The following is a 21,846-nucleotide window of genomic DNA, read 5'->3' as shown; positions in this document are numbered from 1 at the left end:
TCTATCCCTACCTCCCAGGCTGAAGTCGGGCTTCTTTTGACTTCTTTTAATATGGCTGTTACTCCAAAAGTGTAAAATTAAAACACTTAGAAGGTGCTTATTTTATTATTTGCATAATATGATTTAGCATAAGTTTCAGTACAGAGACAGGTTTTTCTTCACAGCCATAGTCATTGGGAGCAATTTATGCTGGTGATTCATTTTCCACATTGCCTTCCATTTTTTCCAGGTACTATTCAAGTTACTAAGAAACCTAAGAAAAGATTGTAATTTTTTCCTCTGCATGCCATATGCAGAGAGCTGCTCTTGATGGATATCCCCCTTCCCCAAACTGGGGGACTAGTCGAAGTTTGAGTCCCTTTCAAAAGTGTTGAGAGACTTTGTTGAGTGGGCTAGCTCCTAGTGGCCAGGTTTAAGCTGATATAATCCAACCTTGCTATTATACACACTTGAGTTTGTAACTGCAAAAATTTCACGTTGGGTCGAAGGACCATAATAAATCTACTACTACACACTGAGTTAGATCTAAAGCAACGCAAGGGGAGTGAAGCTCATGGAATGGGACTTTTCCACCTCTTGCTGCAGCCCATGAGCTTGCTGAAATTGTGCTTCGGAGAAGCAGGAGACCCTGGCAAACAGCATGGGATATGGCTACATGGGGGGGGTTGCAGGGGAGGGGGGAATTGGGAAAACCTCTCCTGCCACTGCCAACAGAAGTGCCTTTCTGCCAGTGTATGCACCTTATGCTGTTTGATGACCACCTTTCGGCTCTAGATCACTGAATACATATAATAGTGTTTATTTTTGAGTTCAAAGTCTTGCTACCTTCTTCCCTTTTAGGATAAAGGTGGATTAGAAGTATAAATAAAACTAACTGACTTTTTTTGCCTTTGTAGTGCTGTTCGGAAACGGCTGAGGGAGGACAGAAAAGCTAACACAGCACAGAAGGTGCAGCAGATGAAACATAGGCTGAGCGAGGCTGAAAGGAAAAGAAAAAGGTGGTTATATTGGCAACCTATTCTCACTAAGCTTGGGTTTGGTACAGCCGTTTTCATTGGAATTTACTGTTGCTGGAAATATTTCTTCCCAGCCTCCCTGATGTGAGTGTATGCTCTAGGTTGCAACCCCGTGCTCCTTAATGTATGCTTCAGTCCCACACATGTTTACTGGCTGCAGGACAGCAGCCATAGTTTGCAGACCAAGTGCACTGCTAATACACCAGTGGGGGGGTATGACTTGCAGCATCAAATTCCCACATCTAAGATCAGTGCATTAACGTGGTATGGTGCAGTGAGTGGTTAAACGGATCACAAACCACCGTCTCAGGACTTTTCATTGCAGGTACTTCTGAAACCAGATTGCCACCTGGAATAAAGCTGTGCACTCTTATTAGGTAATCTAAAACACATTTTCAGCAAGTATGTATATATTACTTAAAATGATTCTCTACTAGATCTAAGGTAGATGCTGAGTTCTGCAGAGCGCTGCAGTGTTCTGCCGGCTCACATATCTGGTATAAGCAATAAATGGTGTGGTGTCATACTATGAATGCAAAGCAATTACAGTGATGTGTATGTAATATGCTAATAAGCATTTATATGATCCAAACTTAGCATAAATACATTTTATAACTCTATATTTAATCATACTTTTTGTAGATAACTGTATTTTTAAAAGCCAGGTTTGTACAAATTTCACTGACCCAAACAAAGTATGCATTAAAGCAGTTAACAGTGCATCCATCCCCCCCGTCCTTTCAGGAGTGACTTAGAAATTCACTGGCCTTCATCAAGATGTCACCATTCTTAATGTAATGATTAGTAAATAGCCCCATTGAGATTTGATGTCAAGAGCTAGGGCTACTTCTCAGTTTCTACTCTGTAAGTTGCATTCATGTATTTATGCTTGTAGTTAACATTTACTTTATTTAAAAACAAAAAGACTTGAAAATGTTACATTTTTATAAGACTTCTGGGAGCTTGGTCCCCTATCTCAAAACTATTTTGAGGGGAAATTGTGTTAATTTCAGCTGCTGTTGGAAGCTAATAGTTTATGTCAAAGTTTAAACATTCCATTAAATGTGAAAACTTTTTTTGTGTCTCTCATTAATTTGACTTGAGTCCTATTCATTGCAACATTGAAAATGTATGCTTCATATTGGATGTAGGCAGCACATTACAGATTTGTTCATATTTCTGAAAGCCACATCAAAAAAAGCACATACCGTGTTTCCCCGAAAATAAGACATACCCATAAAATAAGCCGTAGCAGCATTTCTAAGCATTTGCTTGATATAAGCCATACCCCGAAAATAAGGCACCCTGGGGCTGGTGTGGAGAAGACCAGGAGGAGCCCAGCTGAGCAGATGCAGTCTCCCGCGGCTGCTTCAAAGGCCCGGCAACCAGCGCGCCCGGGGCTGGGGTGGAAAAGACCAGGAGGAGCCCAGCTCAGCAGAGGCGGTCTCCCGCAGCCGCTTCAAAGGCTCTGCAACCAGCGTGCCCAGGCCTCTGGGGGCGGGGAAGGCAGGAGGAGCCCAGCTAAGCAGATGCAGTCTCCTGCGGCCACTTCAAAGGCCCGGCAACCAGCGTGCCTGGGCCTCTGGGGGCGGGACCGGAAGGGGGTGGTAAGGGGAGAACGGGAGCCGAGAGGGAGGACAGTTCTGATTCCTTCGGAATAAGACATCCCCTGAAAATAAGCCATAGTGTGTCTTCTTGAGGAAAAATAAATATAAGACAGTGTCTTATTTTCGGGGAAACACGGTAGCTACAATACAGGATTTTTTTAAAAGGAAAAGAAGAAATTGAGTTTGAAAGACAACTGAAAAGAATTTCTTTCCTTCTCTCTTCATCCCTGGCCACTGGCCTGTTTGGGAATAATAGTAGGTCCATTGTTGGTTGGATCATTATATTGCTTGCAACTTGTGAGACCCAAAGACGACTTCTACTAGCAGAAGAGGCCTGTGCTCCATCCCCAGTACAAATACCCATAATGCACACAACACTGTCCCTGAGAGTTGCCTGACCCAAGAAGCAGCGTTCAGATGATCATGGTGGGCTGAACCAGGGAGTCAGGGAAAGGCCATTTGGTGAGCGGTCCTTTGGATTTAACCCCACGAGAATTTCATCAGCTAGAACTAAAATTATTCTGTGGGTATTCTGCTGGCAGGAGTGGTCCTTCTCCTAACAGCCACCTGTGACCTGAAAAAAGGCACTGCCAAACAGCAGGGCACTGTCACAGACCGAAAGTCTTGCGTGTCCGGAGGAGCTGCAGTGAAGTGGACAGTTGGGTCTTCTTCCTCTTCTGTTAGTGGAACATCTGTGCATTATAGCTCCTCGTATCATACTCTGTATACAAGTAATGTTCCGTGTAGAGGTTATTCGGCCCTTTGTTCTTGGGGTGTGGGTAGCTGGCTGGCTTTGATTAGTGATCAGGCTGTCTCAGCTTCCGAACCAAGGGGCTACAAAATTTAAACCGCTTTTATTTTGAGGCTAAACTAATGGGGTAGGTGTTCTAAATGTCTTAACTTTTCCACTTCTAGCAAAATGGGTAGCGCCAAACTATTGGGAGTGTATTGAAGTGGAAAATTAGTGCCTTTAAGCCTGTACATGAATAAAATAATTTCAGATGAAACTGATTACTGTTTTGCTGAAATGCTGTTTTCATCTCCTCCTTGGTTGGCTAGCTTCCTTTGTGTTCTGGCTTTTCGGTTGCTAAGGTCTGGTGAAGACCTTTTTCTTTCTTTGAATGATCTGGACAGATTGATCCCCTTGTTCAGCTGAGATACCTGTTTGCTCAGTGAATGGACTTGCTTATTTAAAGTCATTAATAAAGATACAGGCTGAACTGTTTTTTAAAAAATTCGGCCTTGATAAATATAGCAAACAGTCTTTATGCTATAAAGAGTCATCTTTTGGATGACTCATATCTCAGTTTGGATGTGTGCCCTCAAATGCTATGCTGTATTTGATTTAATGAGGCAAGAAACAGAAATGTTTAATAAAATTAGTGCTGCTTGGTTAAGACTGATCGGAATGTGTGTATCATAGGAATCAAATCACAGCAGAAAATGAAACAGGTTTTGTTGAGGCTTGGATCCTATGCAGGAATGAGTGGAGCTGCACTATATAAATGGCAATTTCTCCCCTCTCACTGCATTCATCTTTGTATCCTAAAATTACGGACCCCAGCAAAATGGGAGTTGAAGTGGAGGGGGACTGGCAAAAAAATCAAGTGGTAAAAAGGTTAGGCTCCAAGCTGTCTTCTCTACGTGAGCTGATCAAGACTTTCAAGTTTGAACCTCTCTTTAATCAGGTTTGAAATCTTGAGCGCACTCATCTACCAGTGTCAGTTGACAACCTGGTAGATTTCCCTAGCCCTGTCAAGTATGAGTAACATGTTTCTTGCACTTGGAGATCAGAATAATGCTCATTTGCTCCCTTGCACCAAACCAGGAAGTCTTCTGTTTAGTATGGCTGTGTTGTCGTGAGCCTTATGATCTCATCCTTACTGCTTAGTATTTCCCGTTTTTATTAAATCTATTTATTACATACAAAACCCAAAAGTATAAATCAGTTTCACAGATGGGAGTTCAAAGAAACGCTGTGACTGGATGGCTACCAAATTTGAATGAGCCTTCCAAAAAGTAGTTGCTGTGCGGTTTTCATTAATGAATTAATGCAAGCTATAATGTTCACGGAACAAAATCAGTTTCTCTGAAAAGTGGAGCCTTGAGAGCCATTGTTGCATAGGTCAATTTGTAGTTAGTGTACATGCTTAAATTGCTCTGTTAGAAGCCTATTGAAAAGTACTATGCAAGTTAGAGCAGGACTGATTAACATATTGGGTCTTTCTAGTATCAGAGGAGCGTGCCTATTATATTGGGTGCTTTGGAACACAGGCAGGATAATGCTGCTGCAGCCGTCTTGTTTGTGGGCTTCCTAGAGGCACCTGGTTGGCCACTGTGAACAGACTGCTGGACTTGATGGGCCTTGGTCTGATCCAGAATGGCCTTTCATGTTCTTGTGGGGATTCGAGTGACCGCTATAAAACCAGAATTCTTGGTTCACACTGTCACCAAGTTTGGGGGATTTGCACCTCTGTTGGTGGTTCTTAGTTGTTTCATGGATAGTTCTGACTCTGCCCCCTCAATAGAGCCTGTGTGGTATGTGGTTAGTGTCAGATTAGGATCTGGAAGACACCGACTGCCATGGAAGCTGGCTCGGTGACCTTGGGCTAGCCGCGCACTCTTAGTCTAACCTGCCTCATGGAGTTGTTGGGAGGATGAATTGGAGGGGAGGAGAATGATGTATGCTGCTTTGGGCTCCCTTTGGGGAGAAAGGCAGAGTGTAAATGAAAGAAATAGCCAATGAAGCCTTCAGGCTTGGGTTGCCTTTGCAGTCATCTCCCATCCCTGGAATCTGCAGAAACTAAGCACCCTGCCGTTTGTTGTTATAACCATCCCCCTTACACGTTGCCTGCCCGACTTCCTAAGATAGGGTTGGGAGCCTTGTGTAAATTAATAGCAAACTTCCAAACAGGTGTTGGGTTAAGTGTCTGGCCTTTTCAGCCTAACAAAACTCATGGTTTAATACGTGGGTTCTCAACAAGGGGGGAATTCCCTCCTGGGGAGGAATTTTAGGGTTCGGGGATGGGGAATTGGGAACACTATTCAGCAAAGTGTGATGTCTTGTAGATTATGTACAATCTGTAAAATTGTAGTTTGTTTTTAATTTTGAGTTAGAGTGGGAAGGGGGGAATTATATTCAGAACAATGGTGAAAGGGGAGAATTGAGCAAAAAGGTTTGAGAACCACTGGTTTAATAGAATAATTTTTTTCAATTTTTGGTAAAATTTACTCAAAATACATTACTTATTCATAGAATACCAAAATACTAAAGGTTTAAACACTTTCTTGCATACATTGTCAAATATCAGTGTAATTGTTCTTTGTTTCTTTTGTTACTCTGGGTTGGGTCCTGTGCTTTATTTCACTCATGCAAGTGGTATGAAATGCAACGTTGCATCATCCATTACACAGTCTCCCCCACCCCTTTTAAATGAACTATGGCTTACATGTCTGTTGTACAAAGAGAAGAACTTAATTCCTATATTCCGGGTTTGTGACAATAGGATAAGAGAAGCTGTCATCTGATTGTTCTATTGGTCCTTGATTCAGTCAAAAGCAAGACATCAATGAATGCTGATATCTTAATACCTTTCATAACTATTAGTTTAAGGGCATTTGTATGTATGTGGCAAGGAGTGAGGTGTGCAGGCGCACCCACAATTTTGGCTAGTAACTGCTTATTAAGAATATGTCCTTCATTTGACATTCTTTTCCTAAGTCTTGCATCCAAGTGAAACTTTAAAACCTGAGTGTTGATACTTCTGACTGTACTGAACCTGTGACTTTTTTGCGTTGTGTGTCTGTAGGCAGAGAATGACGGACACCTAACTCTCCAAGACTTGTGAATATTCTGCAGCTATAAATTGCATACTATTGGCATGCAAAGCAGGACATGACCCCTCGCCAAGAACAAAAGTGAGGTCTGAGCAATACCCAGGTGGCCTCACAAATATCTGTTTACAACGTAAACACCAACCAGGGAATGATGTATACCACCAGCAAGAGACGTTGCAAAAAAAAAAAAATTGTCTTAATTGTTTTATGCTTGTATTAATTGTAGAGATGTAAGAGATCACATTAGAAGATACTTTGTTACTGCCATTCTTATTGTATTTTTTATACTTGGCAGCATTAAATATTTTTTTAAATGGACTTTGGTTGGTTTGTGTGTGTGTTTTCCCCTACCTCACAAACGGGTCATTGAGAAATTGCAGTTATTTACTGATGCAAACTGCACAGGGGAGAAAAGTCATTCTTCGTGCATTTACTTGACCATGCTCTTATGTAAGAGTATGGTTTCCTGTGTGGTGTAGTGGTTTGGAACAGTGGACTCGAATCTGGAGAACCGGGTTTGATTCCCCACTCCTCCACATGAGTGGCGGACTCTAATCTGGTGAACCGGGTTGGTTTCCCTACTACACATGAAACCAGCTGGGTGGCCTTGGGCTAGTCACAGCTCTCACAGCCCCACCTACCTCACAGGGTGTCTGTGGTGGGGAAGGGAAGGTGATTGTAAGCCAGTTTGATACTTCCTTAATTGTTAGAGAAAGTCGGCATGTAAAAACCAACTCTTCTTCCTGTTCAGAGTGCAAAATGAGCATACAACTTCAGAATTTTGCAGGATTCACAGGTTAAAAGCCTGTTATTCTTATTTCTAACCACCTACACGTTTTTCAAGTAACTTAAGGCAAGTTAGGTATACTTATGAACCTAGTGGACATGGTGTCAAAAGCCTTCAGCAAGGAGAAAAAAGTGGGGTGTTTCCGTGTATGATAAAAGCAGTGCAGTTACTGAAGCCTTAATCTAAGAATGTCCCTTAAAAACCATGGCAGTTGTTAGGCCCAAGCCAAAATTCATCTTCTGGTGAAGCTGGACAGAGTTATAAGGCAGATGGAAATCTAAAGCTTGTTTAATTCTACCTGTTAAAAGTAATGAGCAGCTTGCTTCCTAATTATATTTGACTGTTAGCAAATTAACACATTTTTGAAGAAAAAAGGGAAGTGGGCATCTTCCTTGGGCTTGTAATTATGCAGACTTAGATTGGGGTAATTCAAGCGCCTACCCCAGCTGTAGATTTGTGCTGGTAAACAGCATATTTATAGTGTCTGACAAAAAAAGAAGCAGCCTTGTTAGTTCTTATGAAAAGGACCTGATATTCAGCTTAAATCTACTATAGCTCTTTTTTTTTTTACTGTTGCTCCAGGCTTGTTGAGCATTCAACATTTTGTAGTTCGCCCAACTTAATATGCACGAGGATACGTTAAATGTTAAAATAGGATACATAAAATTGCTCCATAAAGGCAACCTCAGAGTTGTGCAGAGTAAATCCAGCAAAGCTATGTAGGAGATGCTATCAAAATCACACTGCATTTTCTTCCGTGTGAACTGTAATCTCTTGCTGAAGTTTGAGGAAGAAGTGCCAATACTTTTCTGGCTCAACTCCCTGTGAGAAATCTATCAAAGTTTTTAGCTGCTTGGACCAGTGGACAATCTGTTCCTCTGTACCTTCATACTAATTAAGCCTACTAACTGTAATCCTGGCCATAGTTAAAAACTCCCTGCTTCTGTTGATGCCTTTCCTTCCCTCTTTCCCATCCCTGTAAGCTCGTTTTCTTTTTGCCGCCAAGTCACAGCTGACTTATGGCAACCCCTTAGGTTTCTCAAGGCGAGACATTCAGAGGTGGTTTGCCATTGTGTGCTTCCACATCACGCCTTTGGTATTCCTTGGAGGCCTTCCATCTAAATACTCAACAGGGTTGAGCCTGACAGTGTGTGACTGGCTCAAGGTCACCCAGCAAGCTTCCATGGCACGACTGGGGATTTAAACCTGGGTTTCCCAGATCCTAGTCCAACACCTTAGCTCCACTACACCACACTGGCCTCTCCCTGTTTCCTGCTTCCCTCTCTGCTTCCCACCAAATCAACCTACCTTTATCTAGCCCCCTATATTCAGCCTTCTCCCCTGGCAGCCTCTCCCTGAGGAAACTGTGGTTCTTGGTGCTGTACTGGGCCCAGTTGTGAAGCTGGTCACCAGTCAGGCCCAGCACTGGCCACCATGCCAGGCCCATCTGCACAGTGGGGAACCTGCAAGGAGTTGTTTCCCCCTGTATTATCCCCTCCCCACACTATTTCCTTTTTCCCTCCTGGCAGCTGCCATATCCTTATTTTTCCAAACTTCCTTTTCTCCTTCCAACCAACCAACCTTTTATCTGCCCCCCCATCTTCAGCTATATTTATTCACTTTTACATCATTCTCCTCTCCTGCATTTTATTCTCACAAAACCCTGTGAGGTTGGTTAAGCTGAGAATGTGTGACTGGTTCCAGGTCAGTCAGTGAGCTTCCTGGGGAGCATGGTGGTTCAAACCTGGCTCTCTCAGATCCTTCTCTGAACCTGTAGATACTAAACCACACTGTCGAACAGCAGCAAGCAGCCAGGCCTGACTGAGTAATGCAAGCTGGGTGGTGGCAAGTCACTTAACTGTTGGTGGTGGGCCTGGCTCATTGAATCATCTCCGTGGAAAGTGCCCTCCTCTCCTCTGCCTTTTTATGACAGAAACCATGGCTTAAAGGCTGGCAATGCTAGTGTGTCTGCCAAGCAAACCCCACAATGGCCACTATTAGGGCATTTGTCTGTTAAAGCGACACTCCTATTATTTCAGCGGCCTAATTTATCATCTTTTTTTAGATTTCATTTTTTTCTGCAAACCAGGGGCTTTTTTGGGTTTGCAGGAAGATCTGTCTTGTCTGCGCATGGCCCCAGTCTCTGGATTTAAGTATCCCCAAATGGGGTCACATTAAGAAATAAGTATATTGATACAAGTGGAATTGTGGCTAGTTTGTAGGCAGAGTAAAACAAGACACATTAGTAAACACTAATAAACATGTCATGATGCTATTGCTGAACTTGTCACTTAACCAGCTGGTAACAAGCTTATCACAGTAACTTGGGAGAAATTCTGAAATCAGTTTTGCCCTTTTTTGGGTGTGTTTAAATATGCTCCCCCTTCTTTCAGTCATCTAAATGGGCATTTCCTTGGAACCTTGTATTTTAAGGAACTAGTCTCTCAGAACAAGGTATCTAAAGTGGTCCCCAGAGTGTACACTTTTAACAAGCAAAGGAAAGTACTTCCATCCAAACCTTGTAGTCTGGAGGGAAAATCTACACAAACTGCTCATGTTAATTATAATACAAACAAAACCTCGCAAGGGAGGAGGACTGGCAAAATGATGCAATTCTAACCATCAGTTCTAGCTTGACATCTCCAACTGATCACCTCAGTCAAGGATGAACACATGAAGCTGCCTTATACTGAATCAGACCCTTGGTCCATCAAAGTCAGTATTGTCTACTCAGACTGGCAGCGGCTCTCCATGGTCTCAGACAGAGGTCTTTCACATCACCTACTTTCCTAGTCCCATTAACTGCCGATGCCGGGGATTGAACCTGGGACCTTCTGCATGCCAAGCAGATGCTCTACCAGAGCCACAGCCAAGGTTGTAGTACAAATTAAGTGTCTTAACCTTTCATGGCCTCTAGGAGAGTAAAAATGTACAAGTTAGACTTTTTTTGCATAACCAAGAGGCAGAAAGCTTCCTACTGTGATGTAATAACTAATTAAGGTTGGATCTAACAATAGACTGCAGCTCCTACTGTGTCAACAAGAACTGGAAAAATAATAATCGCTAATGGCGAGTATTTTCCATTCCATTTTTGAATCTGTTTTATCGTATGCCAGTGGCTTTGTGTTTTGCTAACTACCAGTAACTTAATTTTTTTCATTAGGAAGGTAAAGGGTTTTGTTACTAAGCAACAAGCATACATTTATTTGGATACTATTACATATGCACACCGAGGGTGGGATCCAGCAGTCTATTGCTGCACAGATCCTGATTCTTTCCCACTTTCACCTCTCCTCCCTCAGACATTCTGAGCCCAGCAAAGCTGATTCCTGTAGCTTGCAGGACCGGCATGGAATAACAGCCATATGAGTCAGCAGGCTGCCATGAAGAAGGAGAACAGATGCTCCCTCCCTGTTCTATCAGTGAAGATGCACTGCAGGAAGCAGCAGGAAGGGTGATTTCACGCCCTTTGCCCTCTGTCCAATCAGCTGTTATTCCACAGTGGTTCCAGAAATCAACTTTCCTGAGGTTGGAAATGGCTACTGTGGGGAAGGGGAATGATCCATGACGGCCATTACATTCTGCTGATGGATTGCTCAATCCAACCCCACAAGGTTATATTTGGGTGTCAGCAAGGAGTACCCCTCATATGTTCAGAGAGGTAGGTGAAGTAAAAGTTGCACAGCCCAACAGATAATATAGAAGTTCTGGAGGTTGTGACTAAAGTCAGAGCTATGGCAGTTAGCATTCATAATTAACTCGAGTCTACCACCTGGCATTCTGCCTGTTTCTTCCCCTCCTCAAGAAATACGTGCTGGCTACATAATTTACTTTTGTCTTTTAAAGCTGGATCTGCAAATAATCACCTGATGGCAGTGTGCTTGTAGCGGTTAGAGTGTCAGACTAAGTTCTGGGAGACCCAGGTTCGAACCCCCACTCTGCCATGAAAGCCTGCTGGGTGACCTTGGGCCAGTCACATATTCTCAGCCTGACCTACCACACAGGGTTGCTGTTAAGGACACTATTCCCATTGGGAAGAAAGGCAAGGTATAAATGAAGTAAATAAACAAACTGCTAAGCTCTAGGTTGCTGCTGGCAAATGTGTCATGCAAGGGAAGAGATTTTCTGTGAAAGTTAGTATCCTGTCACTGCCCCTTAGAAATCAACCCTTAAAGTTGAATCTGCCTTCATGTAAAATTGACAAAATTTGGACAGCACTACTCCAGATTTAGAAAACATAGCAGACTCACCTTTGGTGCTGCGGTTTAAGATGAAGTACTGAGACAGGGGAAGGCAGATGCTGTTAAAAGGAGTGAGGCTCAGAGCCCTGGGGACAGCCAGGGAAACTAGACTATGGGGAAATCGCCATCACCTCAGTCTTCGCTTTCCTTCTTGCCAAAATGATGAAATGGTAACTCGAACGTCTTATGCAGATGTGTGGCACTGCACTATAGCACCCAATGTTTGAAGTCGCAGGCACGCTAAATGTATTTATACACTGTACAGGAGTACAATGCACCCATTTCCACCTCCATGGTCGTTCTAGTCTTAAGAATTTTCAAAGCAATGAAAGGTTTTAGCATCTATATTCTCTTGTACTCAACTGGATATATGAAGAGTGCGTACTGACTATGCTACCACTTCTACAGAAGAGTCTACGTCTCCTCTAGGCGATCTTGTTAGGGCAGTTTTTCCACTGCTAAAATAAAACTCATGTTGTAGCTTGAACATTAATACGTTTTCATTCCAGCATAAGCTTCCATGGATTAGAGGCTACCTCATCAGACATACATAGCGGATCCTCCCCAACAGACATGAGGTACTGGTGGGAAAAAAATTATGAACAGCACAATCATTAAAGCTGCTCAAAGCAGATGTAATTCCGTCTGCAATATTAACAGTGCACTCCTATGTAGAGCTACTCCAGTCTAAGCCCATTGAAATGAAAGCGCTAAGACTGGAGTAATTCTCCTTAGGATTGCATTGTGAGAGGCTGACTCGCCTCTGAATTTTGAGCTATCAAAATATAGGCAAGGCATAACTAAAAAAGGTAAAGGTAGTCCCCTGTGCAAACACCGGGTCATTCCTGACCCATGGGGTTACGTCACATCTTGTTTACTAGGCAGACTGTGTTTACGGGGGGGTTTGCCATTGCCTTCCCCAGTCATCTTCCCTTTACCCCCAGGTAACTGGGTACTCTTTTTACCAATCTCGGAAGGATGGAGGGCTGAATCGACCTTGAGCCAGCTATCTGAAACCGACTTCCGTCAAGATCGGACTCAGGTCATGAGCAGAGCTTTTGACTGCAGTACTACAGTTTACCACTCTGAGCCATGGGGCTCTTTAAGGCTTAACTAGGGGTATCATTTGACCAAAGAAACTGCAGTTTTAATTGCTTAAATCTGCATACATTTGCAATCGAATAGCTTTGAAGATATACGGCCTTTAGTTCTAAGTGATGCATGAACCGGTCATAGCAGGCACTATCCCATAGGAGGTCATCACTCCTATCTGACAGAAGAGGAGGAATGCCTCTACTAAGAAAGTGCCAGCTACCCTCTGTTCTTCCTAGAAATAAGGGGGGGGAACGACCCAAAACTTGGCTGCCTGATTAATCTGTGGCACCATTTCTTTTAAACTCACCCACATTTTAGCAATACATCCCAGCGGAAGAAGATATACATTTAACTATCATCTCTTTAATGTGCCGGTGTACTTGTCCCCTGCTGGCTGTAACTACACACGGAAATTTGCTGCTATTTCTCCACATTATTTCTAGCACCAGCATTTACGGGAATTTTCCAGATACCACACCTCCTTTTCACTATGTGTTATCGGCCAGCCCAGGTTTTAACATGTCTTTATTTTAAATTTAAACTCTAAAAACGTAAAGGGGAACCATTCCAAATTGCCACCTGTACTTCCTCTGAAATAGGATGAAGATCACACATGCTTAATGCTGATATAGGACACAAGTCAAATTCGCTCTTTACCTATAAACACGCATTAAGGTAAAAAGGTAAAGATCCCGGGTCATTCCTGACCCATGGGGTGACATCACATCCCGACGTTTTCTAGGCAGACTTTGTTTATGGGGTGGTTTGCCAGTACCTTCCCCAGTCATCTTCCATTTACCCCCAGCAAGCTGGGTACTCATTTGACCGACCTCGGAACGATGGAAGGCTGAGTCAACCTTGAGCCAGCTACCTGAAACCAACTTCCGTTGGGATCGAACTCAGGTCGTGAGCAGAGTTTGGACTGCAGTACTGCAGTTTTACCACTCTGCAAACATGCATTAAGCCCTATGCAAACATCCAATTCCAGTGGAAAATTAGTAAACATAGTGGATCCACTAAACTCTTGTCCGAGTTGGATTATAAAACCCATAGCTTGTACACATGCAAAGATTTCATATTTTAGCTTCCTTAACTTAGGTAGACATTCTTCTATATTCCACTGTACATCTCAAAGACGGATACTGATGCAGAGTGTTCAGTTTCAATAAGAAAATTTATCTATAATCAGATGGCAATGATGAATAATTCAGGAGATGTTCTAGCCCTATGGAAATGTCAGAAGAGTCAAGACTGCTTTATCTTTTGTGCTGGAAGCTCTGGCTGCTGCAGCTGAGTGGGAATATCTCACACTGCCAATGAATGAATGGATGGTGGTGGTGGAATATTTTGCGAAGTAAGCTAGCCTGGCCAAGGGCAGAAAAATTATTTAAATAATTTTTAGAAGTCTGAAATGTTTTAAATAGTTTGAGAAAAGGCAAACCAGAAGCTAGTAAAAGTTCTTATGAAAAACACTGAGTATGTATAGTTTATGTGTTCCTTGTAACATACTGAAGTTAACATTTTATACAAGGTTACACAGTGGCAATTGCTGCTTATATCAAAATCAAAACAGAAAACTTCAAATTTTTGTACAAGTTGGCTATAAATAAATGAATCTAAAACAACGCAGGTGGGAGGCCGCTGCCAAAGAGGAGTTTCCAGGAACTTGGTGTTTTCCATTTGGAAGATTTAGCAGAACTTCCACTCTGCTGAATACAAAAAACAAAAGTCATAACAAAGTATTGCATTAGTAGAATTGCATTAACCCAACAAAAAGCCTTTGTTGACCCTCTATAATTCAATTAGAAAACTGTTAAGTCAGCTGTGTTCTACTACCCATAAGCTGTGGACTGGGGTCTGGGCCAGTGAACTTTCACACTATGTTCTTGGGAAGGAGAGTAAGAGGTAGGTGACAACTTCTTCTTAGTGACTGCTTCCCCATTTCTACCAATTTTCAACATGATACAGAGCTGCAGTAAATTTCTATCCCACTTTTCCATTTAACAATTACCAGAGTGGCTAGCAAAACCCTAAACCAACTTAAGCAACAGGAAGTTTAAACCAGCTGAACCCACAACAGTGATTCTCGCCATAAATGCAGCTGATGAAAGCCAACAGTGAAGCCTAAGAAGCTGGGTCAGTTCCTCACATGCATTGTAAAAGATACCCCAGAATCTTCTGCAACGCACAAGGGTTCTGATGCAAACAGATATGGAAGGTATTCCCTGAAAAACAAGATGCCGGAAAATGTCCAGCCAGCTCAAACTCACATCTGTCTCTATTCAAAGCACAGCCCTGACTTTTATGGTGTCTGTGCATTCCTTCTCACACACACCCCTTTTACTTTACTCATGCGTGGAACATGAACAAAGATTTCCTGGCTTTAGAAGTCTTGAACGGCAGTTTTGTCATAATGTCCATAGGACGCTGCCTTGACAAACGGAAGATTGTTTCTTTCTCACAAACCACGGTTAAGGGCTACACATTGCGGCATCATGACAACATCGTTAGCTTGAAGACGTCTGAACCCAGGAAGGCTCAGATCATGCTCCACCCAAGAGTAGCAATGGGCAGGTGGAAGGTGTGAGCATGACAACAAGAGAGGCTCCTGCCTGTTACAGGCAAAATTTCTCTTCCGTCTTTTATGCACCCTCGCTGTCATCCTTCCGACAACTTCAGGTCTTTGTTTGGATTATGCATGTCGTTTGCGACAGTCAGAGGTCGCCTTACTCTCCCCCTGCATTTCCCCACGTTTTGCCCACATTTTCACATTCAAGATAAAACAGGTACTGCCAGGTTCAATTCTTGATATCTCCCAATAAAAGGATCTCAGGCAGCAGCTGTGCGGGGAATGCCTTTGTTTGCCTGAGATTCTAGACAGCTGCTGTCAGTCAGAGTAGACAATACTGAGTCAGACAAACCAAGGGTTTGACTCAGTATAAGACTGTTGTTCATATGTTAATTGCCTTTAGAATGAAAAGGACAAAGAACTACAGAACATCATTTATAAGTTGCAATATTTCAATTTCGAAGTAGAGCAATCTTTGTCATTAACTGCCTGAATTTCTAAAAGTAAAAACCTACCAGGTTTCTTCTGGAGTTTAGAAGACAAAAACTTACTTGGTTTGTTACTTGAAGCCATTCATTAAGATAGTCAGCAAGAACCAGTGCATCTGGGATGTTGTCTCCCTCTGAGCAAAATTTCAGCAAAACCACCATTTGAATTCCTTCTGAACAACTAGAATAAAAATAAAGCCTATGTAATTAACCAGCACACTTACTTATAAGTGTTATTGATTTAATTTGGACTGTAAATATAAAAATAATGACTCCAGGAGTAAACAAGGAAAAAATTCTAATTATTGAAGCATTTTCATTTCACAAGATACACTGGCTGTGACACAAGTAACCCAATGACTTTATTCCATTTGTACCCTGCTCGTCAACCAAGGAACCAAAGACTACCCCCTCAGGGAGTGTTATTGCTCAGATGATGGCCACGCAAAAAAAGGTTTTGCAGTTGTCATCTTAAAGAACCAGACTCAGTCCACCATATCCTCTTGCACTGCCCATTTTTTACCCAACAGCGTTCACAACTAATTAATCCTCATCTACAAGTCCAAAAAAACTCAGTAGACAAGAGTATTAAATTTTTATTGATGGATAAAACCCCGGAGGTCACTGAGCATGTCACTGAATTTCTTGCAATTGTTATAAAGATAAAGAGAGAGAGAATGATGGTATAGGATAAGAACTGTGACCATAAATATGTATCAGGGTATTTGACATTAAAGGGTCTAGATGGTATCAGCTTGTCATATGAGAAGGAGACCTTTTTTAATGTTAGTTGGACATCAGGAAGACAATTAGGAAAGTTCTGAAATGAGTTAACTATTAGGCCAAGGCTCCTTTATTTTTGAGTCACAAGCGGAAATACACACCCAGTTTGGCAGGCCAGAAGAATACACCAAGCGAGTAGCTCATCAAGTAGGAACTGTTAGAATTAGCACATCAAATACACATCTGGTTTGAAATGCTGAAGTTTTGGCTGCAAAGTAGTATCAATACATGTTACGCAAATGCTAGCTGAGAGGAAATGAAGACATTCCAGTCAACTGAATGGGAAGCTTTATTCAATTTCTTGAATACTATTAAGACTGATCATGGAAATGGAGAGGGGAAAAGAATCCCCTAGTATTCAGCAGTGTGATAAAAGTTTTTTACCAAACCAACCTCACAGAGACTAGAGAGTTCAGGCCAAAGTAACTTGAGGAAACATGGCAATCACCTCATATTAAATACAGAACTCCCCATTACTACTTTACGCACATCTCAGTATTAACCAGTTACTTCCTCACCAACCTTTCAGTAAACAACAGCTTTGTGATGCCGCCTCCCGGAATGTGGAGCACTTTCTCATCATCATTTACTTCAGGGAAAGCTGCCACTTTCTCCAGTTCTCTCCAGTTCAATTTTTGCATGAGATCTCGAACTGTTTTCTGAACAGCAGGCGAAAGCAAGTACCGCAGTGAGGTACTGTCAAGAAACCCAAAGACATATGCATAAGACACAAAAAGTAGAGTAGCAACAGACTTCAAACCATGACTTGTTAATTGTATTAGTAACTCTGGTTGCCGTTCCACTACCTCACAAGAACTGCAAATAGCAGCTTAATTGACATAGTACTTGATATCAGTCCACCAAAGCCCCCATTACATGGCAAAAGGAGGCATAATTTTACCACTACTAAGTAGCTGGCAACATGCACGCAGATAAGGGAAAGTCATAGTAACTGGAATTCATTAAAAACAGAAATATCTCTTACTTTAATTACTACTGAAATCCAATCCCAGGAATCAACTTTTAAGAAGGGCTGCTGGGGAGTGGGGGAACAAGGGAAAGAATCCACATACATCAGCACCTTCTGCTGATGGATCACTGGATCCAGCCCGCTGAATAGTATGCATATGTGGCCACTGAAGTTAAGGCTAAAACCCAGTACATTAAAGCCTAGATGATAGGACAAACATTCCCCTTCCCCCAAATGCAAAGGCAACAGCTGATTATATTCGGCAACAGAAAATTTTATCACATTTTTCCAGTGCCTAGACTGGTGTTTTTACGGCTTTTTTCCCTTCAATGGCGTAGGCGAAACGGCTTAGGAAGAGGCGCCGCTGTGCCTCTTCCCCACCGTTCCCCTACGCCGTTGTTTCAGGAATGGGCTGTTAGTGTGATCCACTTTGGGAAAAGTAATCAAGTACCTATATACATTAATTACACCATGCACATAGACCTACGTGTGAAGTTGATGATCATTTCGCTGGTAAGCATGACTGCTGGACAAAAGAACAACTTTGGTAAAGCCGTAGCTTTTCACCCAGGACAGAAACACACGACAGAAGTGCCTATATTTATTCTTTATATGAAAGGGGGGAAAACAAACGATCAGAAATTTCTTTGGTATTGTTCAATTATATATGACTTATTCTCCAAGCTATGTGTTCTATATTTTGACTGAAAGATCATTGTATCAAAAAGCCTTGTCAAAATTTTAAAGGATTCTGGGCAAGCAGTAATGGCAATCAGCCACTTATTTTGTCAAAACAAACTGTTCTAGTATACCACTAAGCCAGGAATTTTTGCAGTGCATCATTACAGCATCAGTTATTGTACAGGATGGCCCTAAAATATGTGTATTGTTTTACCTTAGCAGTAAACCCAATGGGCATAATGCACACTACTGAGCAAACAACAAGTGTGTGCACGTGGGGGTGACTCATGCACAAACAGAGCCAAAGGTCATGATAGGAAATCATCATGGGGAAGCTGCCACCAAACAGGTATAGACCAATCAGTGTGACAGTTTAAATCAACGTGTTTTTCAACACAAGTACAACCCATCTACAGATAATAAAAACTGACCTATGAACCACATAATCACCTTAAGTTATGATATGGGGATTAATCTATATCTGGTTTCACTAAGAAGTATAATAATGCAAATACTTCCAGTGGTGATACACACCTTTATGAATGGTGATCTGATCTGTAGAACCACTAGCTCTTTAGAAGGCATTGCATACACTATGGAAAGAAATAGCATAAACAATATAAGAAGGCACACATTCAATCACATTTAATTAACAATGTTGCATAGGATTCCAAGAAGTTGAAGCTGATTATCAACAAAACAGATAAGCATGGTGCAATGGATGGTTTCAAGGTTCACTCTCCAAAAGCCTCAGCCAATCATTTTCAAATGGTGGACTACACTGGAATGTTGAAAAGAAAAAAAAGGTGTTTAACTGATGGCCAACTGACAGTTGAGGGTTGTGGGATTTTGGTGGGAGAAGGGTTAAGAGGTCTGCTGGTTAAGCAGGGAGTCCATTAGGGACTTTAGGTATTTTAAAGACAGGTAGGGTTTGGGTGCAGTTCCTGTCAAAAATAGTTAAAAGCCTTTCTATTGCATGTTATAAGTTTGAATCAGTCAAACAAGAAACCTGCTTTCTAATTGTTACATGGGGGTCATAGGATCTTTGTAGGGAAAAGCCATGTGAGACTGAGTGGAAAAGTTTGTTGGATCCAACCCATTGACAGTGCAATCCTAATAATATTTTCCTGGGAGTAAGCCCCATTCAACAGACCTGAGCAGGATGGCAGTGTAGGTAGCAGTTTAGAAATTTGAGAGCAACCTGAGCATTTCAAAGACACAACTATGTGAAAGAGTCAAGTCAGAACTAATGCATTCCCAGTTATTGATACTTCCTGGTGGCCATTTAAGTGGCATCACTGTCCCTATACTCACAAGAATTGCAGCTAGAAAGCAACCACTATAAGCCAGGTCAGATACAGTATTACTCCCTTATTGGGAATAACTGTACATGGAAAAATTCCTAAACAGGCTCTAAGAAGTCAACCTCTCTGAATAAGGGAATAAAGGACATCACAGTCAAAATCAATCCTCAACAGTGTCTGGACAAAAATTATGCTTATAATACCTACCCTCAGCATTTGTACACAGTTCTGTTGCATTCTCTTCCGATGTCCAATATGGATTATTTCCAACCATTGGCACAAGGCAATCAGTATAAAAGTAACCAACTTTGGTCATCCCAAGTGTGGAAATGACTAAATCAGCAGCCAGCTGGCCAACATTCCCCACTGATACAGCTGGCTGGAATGACATAATACACACATAAGAATGACAGAATATCAAAAGCTTACTTAGCCTAATTTTGCTTTTTGATAAGACATCAAACACTTCCATTATAAGGATGTTAATACTGACAATTATTGGCAGTTTCAAAAGATACACATGTTTATAGCTAACTATCAAATGTATAATAATTCAAATAAGTTAAGTCTGAGAACTTCATTATAAAATTCACAGGTCTAGATCAATGGCTTTTTAATTTCCGTTCAAAGAAATAATGCGGCACTATTTACTTGCATATTCAAAAGTAATGATTTCCTTCTTTGGATAAGTATCTTGAGTTTAGAAGTTTATTCATTCATTTACTTTATTTATATCCCACTTTTCTTCCCTATTGGAACCCAAAGCAGTTTACACATTCTCCCCTTCTCCATTTTATCCTCACAACAATCTTGTAAGGTACGTTAGGCTGAGAAAGTGTGACTGGCCCAACATCACCCCAACAAGCTTCCATGGCAGAGTAGCGATTTGAACTTTTTGTACAAAAGATCAAAGCAGCTATATAACATCCCTGATTTGATCCTGATTTAGTCACATTCATCTTTCCACCACCACTCTTTGCATTTGAGAGAGGGTGCATCTGGGAAACGAAGAAGGTCTACAGTAGGGGTGTCAAACTAATTTGTTATGAGGGCCGGCTATGACATAAATGTCACTTGGTGGGGGCTGAGCCATGCCTCGCCAGCCCAGATTGAGAGTGGACAGGGTGGCTGCCTCGGCTGGCACATGGTCTGGATAAGAGCTCTCAAGGGGCCGGCTCCGGCTCACGGGCCTTGTTTCACAGGATGGAGAGGGTAGATTGGATCTGTTTAGAGTTTATAATTGTCTTTTATACTGTACTATCAGTTTGAGAATCATATATTTACATATTACGTATTTAAAAGTCTACTGTGAACGTTCGACTGAATGCTGCTTGTGAGGTTACTTTATTTCTCCAGTAGACGGAGTAAGAGAAAATATTAGGTGACTATTTATATTAACGCAGTATTTCCACTTGACAGAGGATGCCTGTAAGACAGCCATCAGCAGGACTAGCCTTAAAAATAATTCTCTAGCCGCAAGGCAAGGAGGGTCAAGATCACATCTACATTATCCTGCCCTGAGGGACAACCAAATGCCTGTAACAGACCCGCTCAGGTTTGAAACCAGGCCTTTCAAGATGACCAGAACTTCAATAACTCGGTTTTATTGTCCCTCCCCCTCCACGCCAAGCAATTCATCTCTCTAAGGTAGCAACCCAACGTGCACATTCTCAGAAGCAGGTTCGGTGCAGCTTGCTTCCAAGTACAACCGGTAAAGAATCCGACCACAAAGTGATGGTTAACCGTTGTCACGGTTACAAAAGTTGACATCTCCCCACCCACCCCCATGCACACACTCCCGGTCATCCGGCTGGTGTGTCCAAGCCACTGAGCTTCCTCCTCTCCCCGTCTAGTGAATGACTGACCACCACGTGTGGGGCGGGGCAGAGTGGCGGAGAGCGCCGCTCGCTCGTTGCCCGGGCAACGACCAGAATTCTGCGACGGCGCATGAATGGCAGGACCGTTCATTACCGTCAGGAGCGTGCAGCCTTTGAATTCAGGGCGCGCGGAGCCATCGCAGGAAACGAACATCCCGGCGACGATGGACAGGCGAGGAAAGGAACGGTCGCGATCCTAGAAAGGCGGAAGAAAGGGCGCGTCTTTTCCCCTTACACAGGGGTCCTTTATCGCGCACCGGCGCAAGGCGACGCTTGTCGAGGTTGTTGACGGCGCGCCTGTCACCATCTTCCTTTCTCAACGAACGGCTTTTTTATTTTTTTTCTCTCCTCCCCCCGCATGGAGCCCGGAGAGAAATCTCGAACACAGCAAGTTGGTCGCGCTGTTTAGCAGAAGCAGGCTTACGGTGCACTCCTAAGAAGAGTTACGCCAGTCTACGCCCATTGAAACGAATAGGCGTAGACTGGAGTAACGCGCCTTAGGAACGCACTGTCGGTCCTAACGTCAGGCGGCTGCGCGCGTCAGCCTTGGGGGGCCTAAACCAATTGGAGAGGCGGTTGGGCTGGACGCCT

At 42.5% G+C, this 21,846-nt stretch overlaps 2 protein-coding genes across 3 annotated transcripts in view; one reads left to right on the top strand and one right to left on the bottom strand.

Annotated features, from left to right (window-relative positions):
• The window catches only part of PTPN2 (protein tyrosine phosphatase non-receptor type 2), a 43,779-nt gene extending 37,001 nt beyond the window's left edge, over positions 1-6,778 (top strand). Inside the window, exons 9-10 of one of the 2 annotated variants that reach the window (XM_056854520.1) lie at positions 897-998; positions 6,433-6,778. In XM_056854520.1, the coding sequence (XP_056710498.1) occupies positions 897-998; positions 6,433-6,454 (124 nt within the window). In that variant the 3' untranslated portion in view covers positions 6,455-6,778. Of the gene's footprint in view, positions 1-896; positions 1,105-6,432 lie in introns of those variants that run through there. The other variant, XM_056854519.1, reaches the window with a different exon arrangement.
• A 7,330-nt stretch (positions 6,779-14,108) lies between these two features.
• On the bottom strand, positions 14,109-21,434 carry PSMG2 (proteasome assembly chaperone 2). The gene is made up of 7 exons (XM_056854539.1): positions 21,350-21,434; positions 19,586-19,757; positions 18,609-18,667; positions 17,881-17,999; positions 16,946-17,119; positions 15,704-15,821; positions 14,109-14,292 (listed from the first exon to the last, which is right to left on the bottom strand). The coding sequence occupies exons 1-7, from the start codon at positions 21,407-21,409 to the stop codon at positions 14,200-14,202; spliced, it is 795 nt and encodes a 264-aa protein (XP_056710517.1). The 5' UTR covers positions 21,410-21,434; the 3' UTR covers positions 14,109-14,199.
• Positions 21,435-21,846: the final 412 nt, after the last annotated feature.

The sequence above is a fragment of the Euleptes europaea genome, chromosome 8 (genome assembly GCF_029931775.1).
Source record: "Euleptes europaea isolate rEulEur1 chromosome 8, rEulEur1.hap1, whole genome shotgun sequence".
NCBI lineage: Eukaryota > Metazoa > Chordata > Lepidosauria > Squamata > Sphaerodactylidae > Euleptes > Euleptes europaea.
This window is presented reverse-complemented; position numbering and strand designations above follow the sequence as displayed.

What these genes read in the sequence shown, in the direction of transcription:
- PSMG2 (XM_056854539.1), bottom strand. Translation starts at nt 21,409, where the DNA reads ATGTTCGTTTCCTGCGATGGCTCCGCGCGCCCTGAATTCAAAGGCTGC. An exon ending in TCAGATCACCATTCATAAAG is followed by an intron (nt 18,000 to 18,608) that starts GTGTGTATCACC and finishes TTTCATATAAAG; the next exon opens with AATAAATATAGGCACTTCTG. An exon ending in AATGATCATCAACTTCACAC is followed by an intron (nt 17,120 to 17,880) that starts GTAGGTCTATGT and finishes GTTTCTTGACAG; the next exon opens with TACCTCACTGCGGTACTTGC.